Source organism: Macaca mulatta, chromosome 8, assembly GCF_049350105.2.
Source record: "Macaca mulatta isolate MMU2019108-1 chromosome 8, T2T-MMU8v2.0, whole genome shotgun sequence".
Taxonomy (NCBI): Eukaryota; Metazoa; Chordata; class Mammalia; order Primates; family Cercopithecidae; genus Macaca; species Macaca mulatta.
Window position 1 is genome coordinate 76,436,587 of NC_133413.1, and position 25,177 is coordinate 76,461,763.

The following is a 25,177-nucleotide window of genomic DNA, read 5'->3' on the forward strand; positions in this document are numbered from 1 at the left end:
TGCCCAGTGCTGGCCATTATGGGCTGTACAGTATGTTCCTCGGTCTGACAACAGTTGGCCATCCAAATCCATGCGGTACCTTCTGTTCTAGCTCTTTAATGGCACTCTTAAGCATTTGCATCTTCCACAGGTAAGCAAAGCCCACTCCAGAATCAGGTCTATCCCGCGTGTAGCCCCCCAGGGCTACCAGCATCAGTCTCACTTGCCACCTATGTTCAGGGCATTCCTACCATGGAATCTGTCCCATAGCCATAGGCAGCCTCTGTCTCTCTTGAGGAGAAACAGAACTGTTGTTACCGTCATTATGTGTCTGAGTGGGGGCAAAAGGAACATGTCTTGATTCAGTCCATCTCTACACTGCTGCAGTGCCCCCAGATCCACTCATTCCATGGACCTGAGGGAGGCACTTGCTTGCATTTTACGTCTTTTCCAAATTATTTTTGCCTTTGCTTGTCTGTTTGCCTTTTTCTATTCCTTGTATGTAATCACGGAAGTTTCTGTTCCATTATTTCTGCAGTTAGCCAGTGATCTGGCACAGATTTCCTTAAGTGTCTGGCTCCAAAATGGGGGTGAGGAGGTCGGGAGAGTACTATCTCCTTAAATCTCCTGATAAGATGCCACTGGGGGAAACCCCTGAGGCCAAGAGGGCCAAATCTTGGGAAAACATCTGCATCAGTCCCTTAGGGATCCACCAGAATGACTAGAACACCAAGGTCCCCACTGCCCACCCTGGCTTCAGCCAGATACTGCAGGCATATGGGCCATATCTGCACAGGCCACAGGGCTGAGGAATGGGGGATGGTTACTGGTTCACCCAAGCTGTCCTGCCAAAACACAGTGGCCACTCCCTGCAACAAGTACTCTCTTGGTGGCTCTAAGTGTCCAATCAGGGCCAGAGTGCTGAAATAGTTGATTCTGGTCATTTTTTTCTACTTGGGTAGTTGTTTCAGTGGAGAGATAAACCCCTGGAGGTTCTTACTCTGTCATTTTGAACAACATTCACCCCTTTCTTTAAAGGGGGTTTTTCCTAAAGGTCCTTTCTGGGATGAGACATCCCAAACCCTCTTTTGCTCAGCCTAAGTTTGAAAATGGGGAAAGGCTGCACGTGAGAGCTTAACTGTCTAGAAACAACCATTGTTAACACCCTGGTACTCCAGATTTTTTTTTTTTTTAAGAATTATTTTCTATACATATATATACATATAATTTTTCTTTCATCTAAGAAAGTTAACACTATTTTTTTCACATAAGAATTTATCAGTTGGGCACAGTGGCTCATGCCTATAATCCTAGCACTTTGGGAGCCCTAGGCAGGCGGATCACTTGAGGTCAGGAGTTTGAGACTAGCCTGGCTAATATGGTGAAATTCCGTCTGTACTAAAAATGCAAAAATTATCTGGGCGTCGTGGTGGGCACCTGTAATACCAGCTACTTGGGAGGTTGAAGCAGGAGAATCATTTGAACCTGGGAAGTAGAGGTTGCAGTGAGCCATGATCGTGCCACTGTACTCCAGCCTGGGCAACAGAGTGAGATTCCTCAAAACAAAACTAAACAAAACAAAAATTTATCTATTATCTTTTCATGTCAATAAATATATGTGACATCACTTTTACTAGCCATGTATTAGTCTAATGTATGAAATTATCATCCTTTACTTAATCTTTTTGCTGTAAAACTGTTTCAAACTTTTATTTTGCTTACAAACAATTCTGCAATAAAGATCCTTATAACTAAATTTTTGTACACAACCTAATAGATTCCCTTAGAATAAATCTTCAGAAGTAGAACAAGGAAGAGGAGTGCACTTCAGTAGTGTCTAAAACCCTTGCCAAACTGGAGACTAAGTTCTAAAAGAAAATTAGAGAGATTTCCAGAACTGTCCTAGAATCGCTTCCAAAATATGATCTAAGAAAAGCGATCAGGAACTATAAATCAAGGATAAAACATAATGAGATCACTTTAAGACTGTTGGAAATTTTTAGTTTCTTCATGTTTACTCCCCGCCCCCATACCCCTCTCATCACACAGACACTGTTTTCCTAAAGTAATTACATTTAAAATTCTTACTTTGGAAAAGCCTATAGACTCCTATTACGGGGAAAGGAAGAAGGGTAGTGCTGGGAAGGCTGCACCCAGATGTTCTGTCAGTGGGTTGGCGAAACCTGAGTGAATAAAGCAAATAGAGGCCACCACAGACAGGAAAGGATATCAAGCTGAATAATTAACATCATTTAGGAATACAGGAGAGAGGATACATAAGGAACTGGGAACAAGAGTGACTATGAGAATTTAACTGGTACTTTCATCTGAACAATTACTAAAAAGCTCACCCTCTGGCTTTATTACACAAAATCTGACCCTCTTACCAATATTCTTTTTTTTTGAGACGGAGTCTCGCTCTGTGGCCTAGGCTAGAGTGCAGTGGTGCAATCTCAGTTCATCACAACCTCCGCCTCCCAGGTCCCGGTTCAAGCAATTCTCCTGCCTCAGCCTCCCGAGCAGCTGGGATTACAGGCATGCACCACCACGCCCAGCTAATTTTGTAGTTTTAGTAGAGATGGGGTTTCACCATGTTGGTCAGGCTGCTCTTGAACTCCTGACCTCGTGATCCGCCCACCTTGGCCTCCCAAAGTGCTAGGATTACAGGCATGAGCCACCGCGCCTGGCCCTCTTACCAATATTCTCATGAGCTCACTCCGTAACATGAGACAAATTATTTATTTCACAGCATAATACACAACAGATTAAACTTGCCTTTATTAACGCTCCGCTTCCATCAAGCCTGTACTATTTATTTTAAGTCCCAGGCTTGTGCTAGTTTACATGGTTACCTACATTCCAATCCAGCTTAGAAAGCCAACAGGGCTCAGTGAATTAATCAAGTTACTATTAAAGAGCAGTTGGCTTTGCTGGCTCTTTTCTAAAATATCACATTACCTCACTATGTGACCATGAACAAACTACCAGCCTCCACCAAAACTAAATGAACACTGTGACTTACTGACTACAGATATTACTTCCAGTTAATCATTCTTAGCTTCTCTAAGCCAAATCACAAAAAGTGGGATAGCAGACGAATGTAAATGACATGGTTTTCTCTTGCTTTTCCTTCCTCATATTAGAAAGTAGACAGGAAATACAAGCCCCAGGTCAAGGAAACAAGAGGACTGGAGAAACAACACAACCGGAGCAGTATTACTCCTAACTTTTCCACAGATTCTTTTCTATCACCCAAATCTTATGTTTTCCTACAACCAATGTCACAAAAGAGGCCTTTAACAGAAAAGCCTCTGGCTCTTGAGACCCGACCACTACTTGCTTTAACAGTCCACGAGAGGGAGCCCTGCAGCCACAGTATCTGCCACCTTAACAATCACGTAGATACCAATCATGAATTACCCATGGAGATTATAGTTTAAATTTTTTTTTAAATTCAGTCCTATAAGGTTTTAACTCTAATCTAGGGCAAGGTCATGTTGAATGGCGCTGCTATTAAAACAAACCTGAAGACGTTCTATATTCTAACCTTCTCTTTCTTTCTCCTGATTTCCTTCAAAAAGAACAAGAGGTATCTAAAAGCCTATTGTTAACATCGGGTAATTACATTTATCCTACATCTACAGGACACATTTTCTTAGAAAAAAATTTACATTTAGCGTAAACGAATGGATGGAGGAAAATTAGCTAGGTGTCTGCAGCAATGGTCATTAGTAGAGCGGCATGTGCTGACACGGAGAGGCACAGCAGCAAAGTACGTGAGAACACAGGGGCCTAGGAATTTAGTCGCATCTGAGTTTGAATCCCAATTCTGCCACTTTTACTAGTTTTGTGACATTAAACAAGTTAGTTAAGGTCTCTAATCCTCAGTTTCTTCATCTGTAAAATAGGCCCCACAAGACTGTTATAAAGATTAAATGAGATAATATATGCAGTATGTCTTTGCACATTTTTGGCAAAGAAAAAGCCTTAAAATTAATAGACATGGTCATAATTATGAATATCAAATATTTTTAAATACTTCATACCTTTTTTTTAAACAAATCCAGACTTATTTTTCATGACAGTATAACTTCATCCTGAAAACGAATGTGCTAGAGAAATAATTGGAAACATTTAAAATATTTCAAAATATGAATACAGTCTCATTACCATAATACAAATATATAGGCCAGGTATGGTGGCTCACACCTATAATCCCAGCACTTTGGGAGGCCGAGGTGGGAGGATTGCTTGAGTCCAGGAGTTCGAGACCAGCCTGGGCAACACAGTGAGACTTCATCTCTTTATATTTATATAAAAACAATATGTGTATGTGTGCGCGCGCGTGTGTGTGTATAAAATGAATATACAGCTTCAACTTCAGTATGAACCAAAGAAATAAACTAGCTACTTGTAACCTAAAAATTAGATCAATGTTATATGTATAACCAATATTCCCTCCCAAAAGAATTGTTTAAGGGACGGAATATTTATTATACATATAACATTGATCTAATCTTTAGATTATGCAGAATTCAATGTTCACTTTGAAAAAATTTAATAAAATAGGGGATATGGGAGATATAAAACCCTATAAAAAGGTTACTCAGCCAGGTATGGTGGCTCATGCCTGTAATCCCAGCACTTTGGGAGGCTGCGGCGGGCGGATCACCTGAGGTCGGGAGTTCAAGACCAGCCTGACCAACATGGACAAACCCTGTCTGTACTAAAAATACAAAATTAGCCAGGCGTGGCGGTGCAGTTCTGTAATCCCAGCTACTTGGGAGGCTGAGGCAGGAGAATCACTTGAACCCAGGAGGTGACGATTGCGGTGAGCTGAGACCGTGCCATTGCACTACAGCCTGGGCAACAAGAGTGAACTCCATCTCAAAAAAAAAAAAAGATTGATTACTCTTATTGTTATGGATTAGGCATATTTTTACTCTTCAGAGCTGGGATATGAGATATGCTGGATCCCTCTTATGCTGAGACTCAGATGCTGAACATAGCATAGCTCCTCAGTCATTAAATTCTTAATTCCCTTATTAAAGTAAGCTGAGAAAGAAAGACGAAAAAGAAAGTACACAGTCTTAATGCAGTTCCTTCAAAACTTATCATACAAAATAAAGCCTTAAGCTGAATTTCCAATTTTACCAACTTGCCAAAGCACAAGTAAATTAAACTACCATTAAACTGTATTAAGATTAAGGTCCAATACATATCGGTCAATTCCCTAATTTATGCTATCGAGTTAGGGAAGATATTTAGGAGACAGAACATTCTGTTCCTTCAACTTTAGGGCAAACAAGAAACAAAGATTAGTGGTTCTTAAATGTAGGTACTTCTGAATCACCTGGAAACTATGTAAAAGTTTTTAAAAACTACACATACATGGGGCAGAATCCTCTGTTTCCTAATGCAATTCAGTACAGCAGTGCTAATCTCTACAAGCACCACTTTGTAAGGAATTATAATAGAAAGGACAAAGGAGCATGGGTGATAGAAAAGACAGGAAAAAGGGACATGGGATTATTGTTTCCTGGGATATCGCCATGAACTATTAAAGAAATGTGGGCTTTGAAACAACCTGATATGACTTCCAACAAAAATGAATGATTGGGAAGAAACTAAAATTTAATAGACACACCAGACAAATAAGATCTTAGTCTACAATACCACAGCTACAAGCACAGGCTGGCAAACTCGAGTGTGAATGAGAGACTAAATTACCAATGATGGATAGCTGCTTTCGCAGACCAAAAAGATAATGGTTGGAAAAAAGTATGCTTGTGAATAGGAAACTAATGATCATGTAGTACAGTATGAAAGTTAGGTAAGAGAAAAATACTATAATGAAGAAAACTGCATGGCTGAGGGAAATGCTGAGCAAACTATTTGTACACCTAAAGGGGAAAAGCACTAAAAGCTTCCAAATATAACAGAATCTACCCTTGTATGGGAGTTACCAGATACTAAAGACTGAGATAAACTAAGACAATATAATCAGTACGATGTGAGCTTTTAAGAAACATGTTCTTTCATGTCATAATACAACTAAGTACGAAACTAATACAGTCTTATCAGAAAAACAGGAAACAACTCCAAATCAAATATACACGAGGAACTAAGGGAAATTTAGAGAAAATTCTGTATGCTTTCATACAGTCACTGTAATAAAGACAAGGAGACACATGACTCAACAGAAGGAAAGCAACAAGCCTGAACTTGGTTAACAGTTAATACAGATTATATGAAGAGAATTACAAACAGGCCCGTGTAAAATCTAACTTAGGAGATACACAGCCATAGTCAATCCAATGCAATAAAAACATACTCAGTCTCTACTATCAGCCAGAAGCTGCCAGAGACCAGAAATAAAAAGATGAATAAAACCAAAAGCGTAAAGTGAAGAGCTTATAGGCTACAATGTAAATATCCTGAAAGGTCCCTCTGCTGCCCTAGCATGGGATGAAGTAAACTGTTAAAATGAATACAGAGCTCAAGATAATGGGCAAAACATACTTACATGGACTGGAACATTACTGTGTCCCAAGAGCAAAAAGAAAATGGAAAAAACTGCATTTATGTGGACATGAGAAACACTGTAAAGAAACATATTCCTTGTATTACATCTTGTCAGATGTTGGCAGAGACACCAGGCCCTCCAGTCTGGATGACGTCAATGAGCTTTGGCAAATTCCATGAAGAGAACTGTCAAGCTGACAACTTCCATTACTATTTAATAATCATGCCAGAATCTTTCAAAAGAACACATCAGACTAGAAATTCTAATGGGCATGCAGAATGGGATTATAATAATTATTTTATGTTTAAAGATACTAGTATCTCTTATAAGTTAAAAATAATGTGTAACTAAAGCATGATTTGTTAAGTTTAGAGACAAATTTAGAGCAGACAAGAGATGAATTTTTTTTTCTTTTTTTTTTTTTTGAGATGGAGTCTCATGCTGTCGCCCAGGCTGGAGTGCAGTGGCACTATCTCGACTTACTGCAACCTCCGCCTCGGGTTCACGCCATTCTCCTGCCTCAGCCTCCTGCATAGCTGGGATTACAGGCGCCCGCCACCACGCCCGGCTAATTTTTGTATTTTTAGTAGAGACGGGGTTTTGCCTATGTTGGCCAGGCTGGTCTCGAATGCCTTACCTCAGGTGATCCACTCGCCTTGGCCTCCCAAAGTGCTGGGATTACAGGTGTGAGCCACCATGCCAGCCAAGATGAATTTTTGACAAAAAAATCAATATGGAATGTACTTCATGTCCACTTAATTTAGGACTCAAAATATTTTATTTCAAGAGACCAAGTATATGGCTAATTGAACAGAGGAAAATCTTTGCAGGAATATTTGAGACTCTTACTTTAGCCGACTGAAGTTACTTATTCGAAAGAGGGAACCTAAACGAGGAGCCTCCTGGTTATCTTTATGGAGCTGAGTGAAAACAGAAACTTGAGAAAGCCTAGTAAGGAGAGGCTGCCACAGTAAAAAATGATGCTTAGGAGCAATGGAGCCTAAGTTAGAGAGACAAGCTCTGGGCATCTTTCAGTGTAAACCACTCTACAGTCAGCCCAGCACTGACATCAGTCTCTTCCTCTCTCCCATGCATCACCCTCTCTCTATTTTCCCCTCTCTCCTCTTCCTCCATTATCTTTTCCTCCCAATTTGTTGGGGCTACCCATTGCTCATTGTTATTAGGTGCCTCAAACTTAAATTTTCCCAGCATCAGTCAGGAGACCAAATAGGTTAACATTAGCTGAATGAAAGGGTATCAAGAATCAGTAATTAAATGCAGGAGGACCACAAATCTGTACCTTAATGGGTGTAATACTTAGATATAGGGCAGGTCTGAGGATTAGGAATCTTTTTAAAATGGGATGAGAGTTGAGGAAGTTTCTCAACGGTTCTTGGAAAAGTATTAATGCCAACATTTTCAGTTTAAATATTTGTCAGAAATTACTCTGTCCATTCAAAACAACAACACTTGGACCACTACATCCAACCAAATCTTGTTCTTTAAAAAAGGTATATATTAAATGCATCATACACTTAAAAGAGTTAGCCCCTTTATTTGTGGCTAATCTTGTAGCCCTCAACACCAACACAGGATTGCATGCACAGCTTTGTGGGACAGACACAGGGCAAAGAGGTTAAACATGAAGCATGAACCTTAGATTTTTGTTACATAAATAAATCATCAATGACCAGCATAGTATGAATGTTTATAGATTAGTTGTATACGTTTCCAACTGCATGACCAGAGACTGTGCTTTCTGTTGTATACGTAACCATAGTCCTTCTTTCAGGTTGAATAAAAGTTTTTAACTAATGGGAGTGTAGTATTATGGTGTATATGTTGGTTTGCATCCACAGTCCAAGGCTAACTCCTATATCCCTTGTTTCAGTCTTTTGTTAAAATGTTGGGTGTGTTAAGGCTAAGGAAACAATCTCTCCGATCTTCTCCTATCCTCCTTTCACCTGTTTCAGTCTTTCCTGGCCTTTCTCACTGTGAGTCTTAAGAATCTCCCCAGAGAGGGTCTTGCCCCATACCCTGGGGGAATATGGGGGAAGGAATGCTGACCTCATAAAGCTTTCGTAAAAAACCAAGAGGACTGGGTTTTGGTTGCTTCCACATAGCTTAACATGTGGAGGTTCTTGGAGGGTGGTGGCCCAGGGAAGGCGTGGAAGTTCCGCACCCCTTCCCCCATACCTCACCCTACACATCTCTTCATCTGGATCCTTTGCAATATCCTTGACAATAAACTGGTAAATATAAGTGTTTCCCTGAATTCTGTGAGCTGCTCCAGCAAATTAACCCAACCCAAAAAGAGGGTCCTGGGAACTGCAAGCTGAAGCTGGTCGATCAGAAGTTCCAGAGGCTGGGACTTGTGACTGGTGTCTAGGTTTGGGGGGCTGGGAGGCAGGTTTAGGAACTGAGCCCTTAACCTGTGAGATCTGACATGACCTCCAGGTAGATAGTGTTGGAACTGAATTAGAGGACACCCAGTTGGTGTCCACTGCTTGGTATGTTGGGAGAAACGCCTCCACACATTTGCTCACAGAAGTCTTCTGTGTTGATGACAACCGTGGTGGTGTAAGAGCAGAGGGAAAACACAGTTTCAGGGTTTTTCCTACACAGTGAGCATCCACAAATTTAAACAGTATCTTTAATGAGCTAAAATATTCCCAATCTCTTAACACAGGCCACTAGTATAATTCTGATATGGTTTGGCTGTGCCCCCACCCAAATCTCATCTTGAATTGTAACATCCAATATTCCCTCGTGTCATGGGAGGGACCTCGAAGGAAGTAGTTGAATCATGGGGGTGCTAATTCTCACGATAGTGAATATGTTTCAGGAGATCTGATTGTTTTAAAAAGGGTAGTTTCCCTGCACAAGCTCTCTTGCCTTGTCTGCTGCCATGTGAGATGTGCCTTTCACCTTCGGCCATAATTGTGAGGCCTCCCCAGTCAGGTGGAACTATAAGTCTAATAAACCTCTTCTTTTGTAGACTGCCCAATCTCGGAATGTCTTCATCAGCAGCGTAAAAACAGACTAATACAAATTCTTACTGATATCTGTATTCTCTTTTAATCACAAAATAGAACATTTCCTAGAGAAGAAAATACTATTTCAAGACAATACTCCAAGAATGTTTCTAGTCATCCTAAAGTAATATTAACAATGACTTCTTTATGTAAAAAAACCCCTTTCTCAAACTCATAAACTATGTAAATATGTATGATAAATATTACCTTCTGTGCTACAATAATAGATAATAAAATATATAATCAATAATAATACAAAAAGATCAAGAATGCATCAGAAAACTTCTTTAGTGACAGATGCTATCTGAGGAGTTTTTTTATGAAGAGCCCACTAAAAGTAAGAGTCACGGCCAGGCGAGGTGGCTCATACCTGTAATCCCAGCACTTTGGGAGGCTGAGGTGGGCAGATCACTTGAGGTCCGGAGTTCAAGACCAGCCTGGCCAACACAGTGAAACCCTGTTTCTACTAAAAATACAAAAATTAGCCAGGCGTGGTGGCAGGCACCTGTAATCCCAGCTACTTGGGAGGCTGAGACATGAGAATTGCTTGAACCAGGGAGTCAGTGGTTGCAGTGTGCCGATTGCGCCACTGCACTCCAGCCTGGGTGACAGAGCGAGACTCAGTCTCAAAAAAATGTAACAGACACACGCACATATTTTTTTCAAAAAAATTGTTAAGAAAGTCTCTGCAAGATACAGCCATCTCAGAAATGACTTAAAAATTATAGAATTTATTGATTAAATCAGAATCGTTGCAAGAAAGCTGCCAAACTAACCATGAGAGCATATTTGTACCAGATCTTTGAGAAACACTTCTTGGCTAGAAGAATGCATAATCATCAAAATCCCTCTATCTTGTGTAACCATATATAAAAGTAAGTTTCAAAATGTCTTCCCAAAGTTTGAACTCTCTCGTTTCTTTATAAATAACCACAGAACTGGCCTAATTTCAATTAATTAACAAATATGTCATCTAGACTGGGTGCAGTAGCTCATACCCATAATCCCAGCACTTTGGGAGGCTGAGGCAGGCAGATCACATGAGGTCAGGAGTTCGAGACTAGCCTGGCCAACAGAGTGAAACACCATCTCTACTAAAAATACAAAAATTAGCCAGGCGTAATGGCAGGTGCCTGTAATCCCAGCTACTTGGGAGGCTGAGGTAGGAGAATCTCTTAAACCCAGAAGATGGAGGCTGCAGTGAGCCAAGATTGAGTCACTGCACTCCAGCCTGGGCGACTGATCAAGACTTCGTCTCAAAAAAAAAAAAAAAAAAAAAAAAAGAAGAAGAAGAAGAAAGAAGGAAATATCCTTAAAGTAGGGATAATGGTTAGTTAGGAGAATAGCAAAACAGCCTCAGACAGTGGTGAAAAAGGACTGGTTCAAAGAGAACAAGAGATAAGGAGGCAGAAAAGAAATGAATAGAATAGGCTATGTTAGCATACAAAAACCCAAAGGATTTAATAAGACTGAATTTAAGCAATGAAAGAACAGAAAGAGACAACAATTTTACAACAGGGAAATTAACAGTGAGTTTAGGGTAAAAGTAAAGAGGTACACAAAGTAAGGGGGTTGAGGAGCTGTAAGCAGAGAACATTCTAGCTTTAATGCATTGAATACACATATCCAGAATTTTGCAATCAGAACACCTAGAAACTATTTTTATTTCGGCATGTGTGTAAATTTTTGTATCATTAGGGAAAATACTCTTATTTTTAATTCTATACAAGGTAAAGGGCACATTGTAGTCTTTCAAAGCTTCAGTACCTCTGAAGGTTTAAACAGATCCTGCAAGGTTGCTTTAGTGTTTGTACCTTTGCCAAGTCCAAGATTATAGGAGGTGAATGGGTTTGTGGCATAAATCACAGGTATCCTAATCCAAGGAACTTCACAGGGAAGAAGAGGGGCAAAAAAGAACAACTTTGCCTCCACATAAATAAACTCCTGATATCTTCAACTAGTGCAAGGGAGAAAATAAATACCCCACAAGGAAGAAATCTTAAGATTCATAGCTGGAAAGAAAAGAAGAATAATCCCCCTGGTCATTAAGTCCAAGGCAGCTCAACTTTACTGTGCATAAACTCAAGCCTAGGGTTAAACTGGCTGGGTGTGGTGGCTCATGCCTGTAATCCCAGCACTTTGGGAGGCTGAGGTGGGCAGATCACTTGAGGTCAGGAGTTCAAGACCAGCCTGGCCAACATGGTGAAACCTTATCTCTACTAAAAATACAAAAAAAAAAAAAAAAAATTAGCCAGGTGTCATGGCACGCACCTGTAATCCCAGCTACTTGGGAGGCTGAGATGGGAGAATCACTTGAACTTGGGAGGCAAAGGCTGCAGTGAGCTGAGATTGTGCCACTGCACTCCAGCCTGGGTGACAGAGTGAGACTCTATCTCAAAAAAAAAAAAAAAAAAAAATTAAGAAAAAGTTTTGTAAGCTAACTCTTGCAGAGAACATGTTCAGGCTAATGTTTAGGATAATCAGAGGAGTCAGTGGAAGAAGGGAAGGCCTGAAGATGACTAATAGATTTTAGTCATAGCAGGAGCATGTGCTCATTTCTCTGATTAGATCACATTTCACAAAACACACTAGATTACAATTTCAAAAAGAATTCCAAGCTGTGTGATAAGCAGAACCTATTATAAGCAGTAACGAATAACACATTTTTCTCTATTCAAAAAACCCCTCTAAATTATATTACCATGGTGGCTTAAAGAGACATATTCTTGTTTTGTAATAACTACAGGACCAATTCTATACCAACAGTTCATTTTCAATTACAACTTACAGTCTTACACATTTGTCATCTTTTATGAACAGCATGATGAGATCGAGAGGATAATCTGCTGCTCTTAACACTGAGCTGCCTCCAATGTTCTAAATACCATACTACAAAGCTTCCACATCACTGCATCAGGATATAAGTATAGATACCAAAACCTCAAGTATGGTTCTGCTTCATATTATTTTGAACCTTTTTTTTGTCATTAGGTTTCATTTATTATCCAATTTGAGTTTCTTTATCTCTTAAAAGGAACATTTAACCCATTTATCTTTATTACTAATATTGATATGTTTGGTCTTCCCTCTCTTGACTTTTAGATTTATTTTATTTGCTCCTGGTTTCCTAGTGATTTAGATAGTATACAACCTATTTTAATTTCATTAGAGATACTTCTAACAATCTAATCATTTTAATGTCCCTCCCCCACCAAAACGTCCCATTATGCCCCCTATTTAAAACTTCTAACAATTATATTTTTCAAATTCTCTTATTTCACTAAATTCAGTGAATGTTAGGGGGTAGGCTGCAGACTCCAAATACAATTATACTTTTCTTTATATAAATACAAATATTTAGACTTAACTCTTTTACTGATTTCCTTACCCATGGCCAATCCTTATTTATTGCAACATCAAAACATATTTTTACTTAAACTTTCCAATGAGCAATACATTCACATGAGTCAAAATTCAAAAGGTCTACAACTAAGTTTCTTTCCCCTCAAGCCACCCAGTTTCCATCCTAGAAGCAACCGATGTTACCAGTTTCTGCTACATTATTGCAGAAAAACTATGTATTGAATCATCCTTGCTTCCTTTTCTGAAACAACCCCACTATGGCTGAAGTATTACTCTTTCATGCTGTTGGAAATCCTTATGCTAATATTTTTAAAAGACTTTTTAGGCCAGGCATGGTGGCTCATGTCTGTAATCCCAGCACTTTGGGAGGCCGAGGTGGGCAGATCACAAGGTCAGGAGATCGAGACCATCCTGGCCCATATGGTAAAACCCCGTCTCTACTAAAAATACAAAAAACTAGCCAGGCGAGGTGGCGGGCACCTGTAGTCCCAGCTACTCGGGAGGCTGAGGCAGGAGAATGGCGTGAATCCAGGAGGCGGAGCTTGCAGTGAGCCAAGATCGTGCCACTGCACTCTAGCCAGGGTGACAGAGTGAGACTCTGTCTCAAAAAAAAAAAAAAAAATTTTTTTGTACTGACATTTATAGTGAGAATATTATACTTATAAAAAGTTATATTTGCTTTATAAATTTACTCTGAATGGTTCCCTCTTTATAATCTGAAAGTTTAGAGAGCTTTGAAACTAATCATCAATCTTTTAAAGATCTTAAATAATTTGCCTGTAAAATCCTCTGGCCCTCAGGCTTTTAGAGAGGTAACTCTTATGCAACTTTCTCTATTATGTTAGTTTTCAGGACTCTTTCACATTCTTAACAATTATTGACAACCCAAATAACTAACTTTATATGGGTTATAGCTATCAATATTTACCATAGAAATTAAATATTTACCATAGAAATTACATTTTTAATATTTAAATATTTAGTTAATTTAAAAATATATAAAACAAAATTTGAAGACATTTAATAGCTAAATATTGTTTTTTTTTAAAAAATTTATTGCTATAAAGCCGTAACATGTTAACATAAATGACATTTTTATTAAAAGTAACTATATCTTCCAAAATGGAGAAAAATTTAAGGAGAAATGTCCAGCTGTTTCTCGTATCTGCTAATACACTGAATGTACTGAGACATCACACATCATGCAGCCTTGGAAAATTCCACTGTATCCTTGAGAGAGAATAAAAGCAAAAAAGGCAAATAACATCTTAGTATTACTATGAAAATAGTTTTAACCTCACAGACCCCCAAAAGGGTCTTGAGGATCCCAGACCGCACTGTGAGTACTGCTGGATTAATTTATGATTTCTACATTCAGTTCTAATAAACTGCAATTTTTAAGAAAATTTTCTGGATCATACAAGTGTTCAAATATATTTTTGGGGTCAAGCAAAAGAGTCCATTTCGATTCTTTTATTTTCTCTTTATCTGTGGTGTTTTCCCCTCTTATTTTTTGAGTATGCATGTTAGCTCCATTCAGTCTTTAAGTTAGTGAGCAATTTATCTGTTTTATTGCAAACAACAACTTTAGTTACAGAGTTCTACTTTTATTTCAGTTTACTAGTTCATTGATCGCTGTTTTTTATCTTTAACAACTACTTTATCTTTTCTTAGGTGTATTTTGATATTATCTTTCTAACTTCTTGAGTTGGACTACTTAGTTTACTTATTTCATTCTTTCTTATTTATGAATGTAAGTATTTTTTAAGGCTATGAATTTTCCTGTAAGCACTGCATTAGCTGAATTTCATAGATTTTTCCTATATAATCTTTAATTATCATCTTTTTATAGTCTACCTCTTTGACCCAAGAAGTACTTATTTCAGAATTTGGAAAATTTCCAGGTGGCCAGGCCTTTTTGTTCTCGAGCTTTGCTATTAATTTCTAGTTTCAGTGATCCCACTTCCTCTGTCAGTTGCCTCTCTTATTTCTTCCCTTTTCTTTGAGATGAAGTCTCGCTATTCTATAGCCCAGGCCGGAATGAAGTGGTGTGATCTTGGCTAACTGCAACCTCCGCCTCCCGAGTTCAAGTGATTCTCCTGCCTCAGCCTCCCGAGTGGCTGGGATTACAGGCACGCACCACTGCACCTGGCTAATTTTTACTATTTTTAGTAGAAATGGGGTTTCATCATGTTGGCCAGGCTGGTCTTAAACTCCTGACCTCAGGTGATCCACCCGCCTCGGCCTCTCAAAGTGCTAGATTACAGGCGTGAGCCACCATGCCCAGCCTCTTCCGTTTTCTTTGCAGCAAAACTCTCTAAAAGAGTTGTTTGTACTTGCTATATCTAATTCCCATCTTTCTGTTCTCTCTTAAATTCACTTTAACTTCAGGCTTCCCCTACCAACATGTCCACATTGCTAAATCAATGTTATTGATTTAGCATTCCTCACCTTACCTGAATTATCAGCCTAATCTGGCAAAGTTAATCAATCAAAATTTGATTTTTTTAATGCATGGTGTGAACAGGGTCCAAGATTCATTTTTTTTTCCCTATATGGGTATCCACTTGATTTAGTGAAATCGCTATTTCTACCCACTGCATTATTTATCTTCTACCTAATGCATTACCACACTTGTCACAAATCAAATATCCATATATGTGTAGGTTATTTCTAGATTCTATAGTATGCCTTTATTCTATTTGTCAGTCCTTGAATTAATATCACCTTGACTTGATTATTACTGTTTATAATAAGTTTGATATCTATGGATGTATATTCCATAATTTCGTTCTTCTTCTTCCTGTCTTGGCTATTCTTGCCTTTTTCAACTTTCGTATAAGTTTTAAAATCAGCTCGTTGATTTTATTGAAAAAAAAACTGCTGGGATTTTTCATTGTGATTTCACTAAACCTATACAGATCAATTTAGGAAAGAAGAAAAACTGACATCTTCATTGAATCCTCCAATCCATAAACAACAGTATATATACTTCTATTTAAGTTATCTTTAATTTTTCTATGTAATGACTTATAGTTTTCTATGTAGAGTTACACATATCTTTAGTTAGATTTATCCCTACATATTTGATGTTTTTTGACGCAAATTCAAATCATATATTATGTTAATTTTGTCACTGTTACTTTACAGAAATACCACTACGTACTGAAAGGAAAACTGCTAAATTCACTTATTAATCCTAACAATTTTCTAAGTACATAAGTATGTCATCCATAAAAATGATACTTTTTCTTTTCTACTCCTTATACTTTTCATTTATTTTTCTTGCATTATTATACTGGATAGAACAACCAGCCGGTCCCTCCATTCGGGGTCCCTGACTTGCCACAACAATACTGAATAGGAAAGATGATGAAAGATATTCTTGATTTCTCATCTCACAAAGAATGTTTTAATATTGCACTATTAAATATGATGTTTGCTGTGGGTTTTGTAGCTAATGTTTCAAACTCTGCAAGTTTTTCTCTGTTCCTAGCTTGCTCAGAATTTTAAGAAAGAACAAATACTGAATTTTATCAAATGCTTTTCTTTTTTTTTTTGAGACAGTGTTTTGTTCTTGTTGCCCAGACTGGAGTGCAATGGCACGATCCCAGCTAACCAGAACCTCTGCCTCCCGGGTTCAAGTGATTCTCCTGCCTCAGCCTCCCGAGTAGCTGGGATTACAGGCATGCATCACCATGCCTGGCTAATTTTGTATTTTTAGTAGAGACAGGGTTTCTCCATGTTGGTCAGGCTGGTCTCGAACTCCCGACCTCAGATGATCCACCCACCTCAGCCTCCCAAAGCACCTCCCAAAGGATTACAGGCGTGAGCCACTGCGACTGGCCCTATCAAATGCTCTTCTTAGCATTTGGTCATCTTGGCTTTTAGCACTGCCATTTCAGCATTAACATATTAACCTATCCATAACTTTTCTCCTTTATTTTATTAATATAGTGAATTACACTGATTGATTTTTCACTGTTAAACCAACCTTATATTCCTGGAAAAATATGAATTGGGTCAAAATATATTAATTCTCCCTTTGTGTTATAGATATAATTTGATAATATGTTATTTAGGATGTTTCCTCCTTATTCATGAGCGATTTGGCTGTTATTTTTTGTTTGTAATCTAGTGTATTTTGTGAAATGTGATCTAATCAGAGAAATGAGCACATGCTCCTGCTATGACTAAAATCTATTAGTCAAGGATGTGGATGACAATCACATCCTTGTCATGTTGTAGTATCAACATGTACTATGGTACACTTAGGTGTGATGTTCTTTTAATGTTACTCTGCTTGAGATTTATAATACTTCCTGAATCTGTGCCTTAATGTCTTCTATCAACTTCTAGAGATTTCTCAGCCATTGCTTCTTTAAAGACTGCTCCTGCTACATTTACCCTCTCCTCTCCTTCTAGGACCTTAATTACTTTTTCAAAACATTTTGTGCCAGATTACAGATGGGAGATTAAAAAGGTTTTGACCTTGCATCCCTTTGACAACCAGGGTGGAGGGAGGGCTGTGTCTTCTCTCCGCGACTCTGAGCAAGCTGTGTGACACGGCTAATCAACAGAATATGGAAATGTGATGTTATGCCAGGGTCTGGGCCCACATCTTCAGACACTATGAGTCCTCACACTTCCTCTTTCTTGAAATGTTTGCTCTGGCAGAAAGTAGCTGCCATGTAGTTAGTCCAATTACCCCTAAGACTTCCCTGAGACTGCCATTTATGGAAACAGAAAAATGTTGGCACCTAATAGTGCAGAAGCCATCTTGGAGGTTCCAGCCCTGGGAGATGACATGAGATGGACCAAGACCCGGGACATAAGGCTCCATTGCCACTATCCCAGCCATTTTTAAACTGTCTGAACCATTCCAATCACAGACCAAGACACTGTAGAGCACAGGCAAGCCAAACCTGATACACCCTGACTGAATTCCTGATTCTCAGAATCATGAGCATTAAAAATAGTTGTTTTATGCCAATAAGTTTTGGGGTCATTTGTTACTGGAAAGTTAATCCTCCTTGGAGGCCCCGAGGGTCCCTACACATTCTTACTGATGTCTCAAGAACACAAAGCCCTGACTACTCTTTGCCTAGGACATATCCCAGGGCTCTGTTTGCAGCTAGCAAACTTAAGGGATGAGTTACATCTCTGTCCAGCAGGTGGCTAGAAACACGAGTCACAGATCACCTTAATGTATTCGGTGAGTGAGATATTTCAAAGTTGGGATTTATTTCTAAAGCATAGCACTTTAGGATTCCAAACGAAGCCTGAATGGCTTACCAGCACCAACCTTCCAGCCTTGCTGAGCTCTAAACACCTGTTTTTGTTTCTCTATCCCTAAGTGTCCATAAAAAGCTCTGCTCATCTTCTAATTCACATTTCCCAGAATCAGTACATGCTACTAAGAAGAATAGTAGCCTGAAGTGCTGGGCTTATCTCTCTGCCTCAATAGCATTCAGATACATTTGAATACAACATACATGTCTTTTATATTTTGAATAATTTTTCTCATTTTTTTAGATTATCAATCCAAATTACTTTAGCCAACATTACTGAAAGTGGAACTCCTCCACAAACAGATTTAATATGTTTAATACTTAAGGCGTTTAGAAGTTCTGTTTTTTCCCCTTTCCCTCCACTATAGGCTAAATCCACATAGAATGTTTGTTTTTGAACAGGCACTCGACCAGGCATCTTTAAAGGTGATACACATTTTCAAATAAACCGAAAAGATAACACTTTGCTAATCTAGTGAAACATCTTCATAAAATATCATTTGCACAAAAACATTTTATTTGAAGTAGCAAAGACAAACCATCTGGAATACAACAACTTAAAAAAAAATCTTTTTAAAGAAATAAAGTAATAAATCAGAGGAGAAGAGAAAAGCTATATCAACTTTCATATTTTAGTATCTTCCTCTTCTAATTGTCTCTTAAGTATTTACTAAGATTACCTAGAAATAGTGTCATTTACATACATGACTTAGGTTTTAAAAACATTCCAAACATAATAGATTTTTTTTCTGGTATTCTTTTTCCCTTGGAAAACTATGTAATTTTATTAAAATTTGTAGTGAAAGTCTGAGAGAAACATCATGTCTACCAACACTTACAGTGGAAAATACGAAAATCAATATACGGGTGAGAACCTCTTCTTTCTGATTCAAATCCTGCTCGGCTCCTTACACGTACATCTCCTGGACAGAATCAAGAATAAAACATAAGTTTAGAAGGTTATCGCTCAGGAAGAAGCTTCCATAAGCAACAAAGGTCCATGTGGTATCATATTCGTAAGTGACAGCCCACTGGTGATATATGTGGAACAGGTAGTTAGGAGCTGATTTATTTGAAAGAGTTCACAAAATTTCAGTAATGAACTGTACGGCTGAATGAGGAGGACTTTTTAAAATCTACCCCTACAATAATTATTATAATCTATATTTTAATAAGTTAGCCTTTTGAAATAGGATTCAAGTGTATGATAAGACGACCTAACATGTTATTCATATGGGCAACGTTTTTTTTTTTTTTTTAAAGGCCATTGGGAAACAGTATCTGTTTTACAGGAGGTTGAAAATCCTCAGCACAAATCTTGAGCCGACTGTGCCTAGCACTATAGTATGGGCTAAAAGGGATATGAAAAATGGAAAATATATTACTTATTTTCAAGCAGTTTGCAATTTCATAAATGTGTAAAAACTTAAAATGTTAAAGATTTTGTTTTAAAGTCAACCTGATTAATCACTCTTTTCTCACTGACAGCAGGTACACCCAAGGCCTTTAGCTGAGTCTTAAACTTTGGTCTTTGTAAGCTCAGTGTGGTTCCTACATGTGCCCACATTACTTCCACATTTATTTTTCTATACAGCAACATAACCATAGCAACCATGGTCTAGACGCTCTTTTTTGTGTTTTGCAGGCATTATTTTATTTTCTTCTCTCATCAACCTTCAGAGATAGGAATCTTAATCCTCATTTTACAGATTCAAAAACTTGACTTTGAGAAGTTAAATAGCATGCTCCATGCCACAAAGCTAGTACAAAGGGTGAGTCAGGATTTAAACCCAGCTCCGTGAGTTCCAAACACAGCACTTTTCCCAATACACTTTTATAGCCTCCAAGTTCATAACCTTTAAATCTTCAGCCTCTATTCCTGTGCTCTCGCAATTTGGCTTGCTTAGAGGGCACTCCTGCTTACTCTGTTTCTCTCAGTAAGACCATCACTTCCTCCAAGGCTCACTTCATCGACTATAATTCCATCCCACAATGACTAGTCACCTGTCCTGTGGCCATTCCTTCACGCTGCAACAAACGTTAACAAGTCAAGCACTGGAAATACAGCAGAGGGCAAAATACATAAAGTCCCTTCACTGTCCTCACGAAGCTTATCTTTTTGTGTGATGACACAAATAATAAATACCAAATTTCAGTGGAAGATGATGAGTTACATGGACAAAACTAAAGGTGAGAGGAATAGCAAGAGAGGAGCAGGGGAGGGTGACTCATTAGTGCAGTCAGAGAAGGCCTCACTGAAAAGGAGGTGTCTGGGCAGGGACCTGAAGGAAGCGAGGCAGGAGCCAGGGAGGAAGAGGCTTCCAGGCATGAGGAAGAGAGAGCATAAAACTCCCCGAGACAGAAGCATGCTTGGCAAGGTCAAGGGCAAGCCAAGAGGCCGGCGCAGCAGGAGCAAGGTGAGTGAGGGGAACCGGTGGGGGTGGGGTGGAGAGGCAGTGGGGTCAGATCGTGCTAGACATTTGCGGCCATCAAAGACTTATGAATAGAGAAGTCAGATTATGTCTGAAAAGGTTCCCTCTAGGTGTGATGAGAACAGAGTCAGTCAGGGAACACAGGTAGACACAGGGCCTCCAGTTAAGGAGTAAGTAATAAATGTGGTGGTAACAGCATTGGTGTGGTGAGATTTGAGTGTATTAAAGGTATCAACCAGTAGGATCTGCTGATGAATTCAATATGGAGTGTGTAAGAAATAGGAAGTAAAAAATTGACTCTGAGGTTTCTGACCTGATGACAGGAAGAATGGAGTTATATTTACTGAGATGGCAAAAGACTGCAGAACAGACAGACATGGGGAACACAAATGTTTTGCTTTAGACATGTTAAGTTTGAGATATCCATAACATTTACATGGAGATGTTTTACAAAGTTAAAGAAAATATGAATGCAAAGCTCTGTCTTAAGGACAGCGGAATCCTGAACATGTTTATTAGAGAAAGATGGAGACAGCAAGGAGAAAAAGGCTGTGCATTCGTGGGGGGAAAATATGTACTGGAATAGAAAAGAACTGAGGCAGGTAAGATACACAAGATAAAATAAAGAGGACAAAAAGGAATACGAGTTAAAACAGAACCTTGGGGAACATTTCAGCTTAAAAGTATGAAAAGGAATTAGTGAAGGTGGCAAAGGAGAAAACAAAAGTAGGTGAAGAATAAGGATAGATCAGTATCATAAAGTTGAGGGAGGAATTCTGAGCTGAGGAGGAGTCATAGGAGAGTCTTCTAACAAAAAACGAATAAATGTGCCTGTTGGAATCTTAATATGCATGTTTAATACTATGAGTTGAAGTGCAAGGATGAAGGAGACATGGATGAAGACAGAAATCTGGCACAGAGAAAAAGAGAAAAAGAAAATTAGAAATATATACGCACATATCTAAATTCATTTCACCTTGTGGAATTGACTAATACATAAAAAATTTAAGCACCAGAACTAGAAGTCAAACGGTCTTCCTTGCCAGCCAGCTGAGAACAAAATACATCTAGTCACAGGATGATCTGAGCAGGTATTTCATGGCCTCACCTTTGTCCATGCTGGCATTCATCTATTTGGTATTTAGCCACTGTACAAATCTAACACTATTTTCTATGAAGAATGTTCAAGATGCAATTTGAAACTGTGTACTAATGACAGTGTCCCAGTTATTAGGCCAAAGATTTCTCAATTATCTGTAACTCTAAAATGCTTCTCTTGATTCACATCACATTCAATATTTGTTTCTAGACTCTAAACTCCATGAATAGGTTATTTCTGCTACAAACAGCAATGAAAAGCTACCTAATGAAAGATACCTCAAACTCAAATAACAACAGATAATAACAAAATTAACTGATATTGGTATAAAATAAATAATGCTTACCTAGCATACGAATGTATAATGCAGTCTGATCAGAACTGTCATAGGAAATAGCTCCACGCCTCTAGAAAAAAAAATATGCATTATAATACATGACAATTAAATATGATATAAAATTCAACTCAACAAACATGTATTCATCATTTATTATTTGTGAAGCACTGTGCAAGAGAAGCTGGATATACAAAATGAAATTAGATATGGTACCTGTTCTTGAAATCTCTGGGGAATGGGGACAACAAATAATTCTAATACAGTATGGTTAAGAACTACCATAAAAATGGATACAAAGAGAGACACATGCAGCCTCTCTTTGGAAATTTAATCTGTTTGAGTAAGTCGGTAAAGGTTTTGGGGTGACATCTGTGTTGACTCAAAAGGGATCAATAGGAGTTGCCAAATATTAATAGAAAAGAAAGGAAAGGATGATCCACTGGCTTTCCTGCTGCATCTCTTTGGATCCCAGTCCATGCTTCATATAAGAGCAAAAGTAAGCACTTCAGCTCCTGCTCAAACTCCTCCAAAGGCTCCCCATCACACTTGGGGCTCCCCAAGCTTTACTTTCGAGAGTCCTCGGTGACCTGCCTACCTCTGTGCCCTCTTGTACTGTGGCCTCCCCCACTGCTAGGAGACAGCCAAGCTGGCCTCCTTGCTTTTCCTCATCTACACCAAATATACAGCCTTTCCAATTGCTGTTCCCTCGTCCTGGATCACTGCTTCACTATTCCCTTCTTACCTTGCAGCTTCTAGACAAAGCGTCATCTCTTCAGAGAGAGATTACCTGACTATGAAATCTATAGCCACCTAGAAGCCACCCTCTTCCAAAGCTCCCTACGTCAGTCCTCTGTGTAGCATGCGGCTGAAGTTGTCTTGTCTGCATGTTACTAAAAGCTCCACAAGAGCAGAAACTCTGTCTATCTTAGTCATCACTGCATCCCTGGTCTCTAAAACAGGATCTATTATTTAGTAAGTTCTAAATAAAAATTTGGTAAATGAATGACTAAATGGACTTACTACAAATAAATAACTAATAAATATATTGATGAATAAATTAGTGACTAACAGAATGGATATAAGTGAGGATAGATTTTAAAATGAGGAAGATAAAATTGACCAAACCACAGTTTAGACATAGAATCTAAGTTCTGTGGAGGCAGGGTCTTCAGTCACTGCTATTTTCCCAGATCTAGGATAAATCTCAACATTTAGAACAGTCCCTAGCATGTCAAAAGTGATCAGTAAAATCAGTTGAATTAACAAGCAAAAAAAAAAAAAAAAAATGTTTAAGTAGTAATAGGCCAGGCATGGTGGCACACACCCGTAATCCCAGCTACTTGGGAGGCTGAGGCAGGAGGATCCCTTGAGCCGAGGAGTTGGAGGCTGCAGTGAGCTATGATGGTACCACTGCACTTCAGCTTGAGAGACAGAGTGAGACCCTGTCTCAAAAAAAAAGGGGGAGGGTGGGAAATGGACTAGCACTATGGGATATGAACAAAATAGTGTGACATTGCAAAGAAACAGAGAAAATAATCAATAGAGACTCTAGAAGCAAATCCAAGAGTACACAGTGATTCTGTATATGATAAATACAGGACTTAGAATCTGTGGAGGAAACATTGATTTTTAATAAATAATGTTAGATTAAGTGGTGCTATCTAGAAAAACATAAAGCTACATTACTACCTTCCTGCTCCAAAACATATTACACATGGAACAATGTTTAAATGTTAAAAATTAAAGCATGAAAGTATTAAAAGAAAACAGGACTATATTTGTAAAAGTCTTAAATAGGAAGGCCTTTCTAACTATCCTATAAAAATCCCTAAGTCAGGAAACACTGACAAATTTGGCCACTTAAAAGTTAAATTATGATGGTAAAAGATACCATTAACAAAGTAAAGGATAAACTTCAAACACAGAAACGTGAGTTCAACTGATATGACAAAGGGCTAATTTTCCTCTACTATCTCCCCACCAAAAAAAAATTTTGTCTTACAAATCTAGTTAGAAAAAGACTAAAGAGCTGTAGAAAAATAGGTAGGACATAAACATACTATTCACAAGGGAAAAATAAATAAATACAAAAAAATGCTTGACTTCATTAACAAAAGAAATACATATTAAAGCAATGAGATTGTATTTTTACATATCAGATTAATGATCGTGTTCCCTCACAAAATTCTGGCATGGGATTTACAACTCCTCAACACATACCTACAAATCTCAAAAAAAAAAAAAAAAAAAAAATCACATTTTTTACTCTCATCATATTGAAAATTTACTTAAAGCCCTCACTTGGATTTAGTGTGCAACAACTACCCAATTAAGTTATTATATCCTTAATGCTTGACTTTTAAGAGAAAAATATCAATTAAAATCTTACATGATTTCACAAGTCCTTAAAAAAACACAGTTCATGAAATATAAGAGGAAAAAAAATTTCAAACAAAAATAAAATTCTAACTATCACCACTGGGTGTCTCCAAGGAGGCTGAGGGATACAGAGGTAGGAGAGGGGCTTTTCAATGTTTATCTTTGTACTTTTTGAGTCTTGCAGTGTGTGTAATTATCATATATTCACAAAATAAAATTAAAATTGAAAAGTAAAATAAAAATCTACTACAAAGAAAAGCATGATCTTAAATCCCAAGGGACCAAATCATATAGACTACACTCCTGGTATCATGCTTAAAGTGTCTTCCACTAATAGAATATCCTAAGGAAGCCTCCCGCAGTGTTTCATGTTATTTATTCTGGAGGAAACAGCCACTGTTAAAAGGCACCACTCACAGCGACTGTGAGAATCCCCTCCCCAACATATTTAGCTTACTAGATTACAGGTCTCTCCTCAACACCACCGATCTAGGGGTAAACCTAGTAGCCTAGGAAGGGCATATGTGGCAATAAATATTTCTATCAGCTAAAGCAAATTAATGACACTGCAGATACTATGTAATAACTTGTCATGACCTATCAATTTGATAGTGTCCAGTAACAACTCAGATAAATAACTTGTTAAAATAAATTTTAAGGTGTTATCTCCAACAGTTCTCTTTAGGAGGGGAGTTGACATTATTATTATGTTGTTGTTTTTTTTAATGTAGGAAGG

At 38.3% G+C, this 25,177-nt stretch overlaps 1 protein-coding gene across 4 annotated transcripts in view; it reads right to left on the reverse strand.

Moving 5' to 3' along the window:
- Window positions 1–25,177, reverse strand: part of PDE7A (phosphodiesterase 7A) — a 124,864-nt gene that overhangs the window by 43,380 nt on the left and 56,307 nt on the right. For all 4 annotated transcript variants that reach the window (NM_001266863.1, XM_077942422.1, XM_077942423.1 and 1 more), the window contains 2 exons: window positions 22,072–22,132; window positions 19,034–19,117 (listed from right to left, as the gene is read on the reverse strand). In NM_001266863.1, coding sequence (NP_001253792.1) covers window positions 19,034–19,117; window positions 22,072–22,132 — 145 coding nt within the window. The remainder of the gene's footprint in view (window positions 1–19,033; window positions 19,118–22,071; window positions 22,133–25,177) is intronic.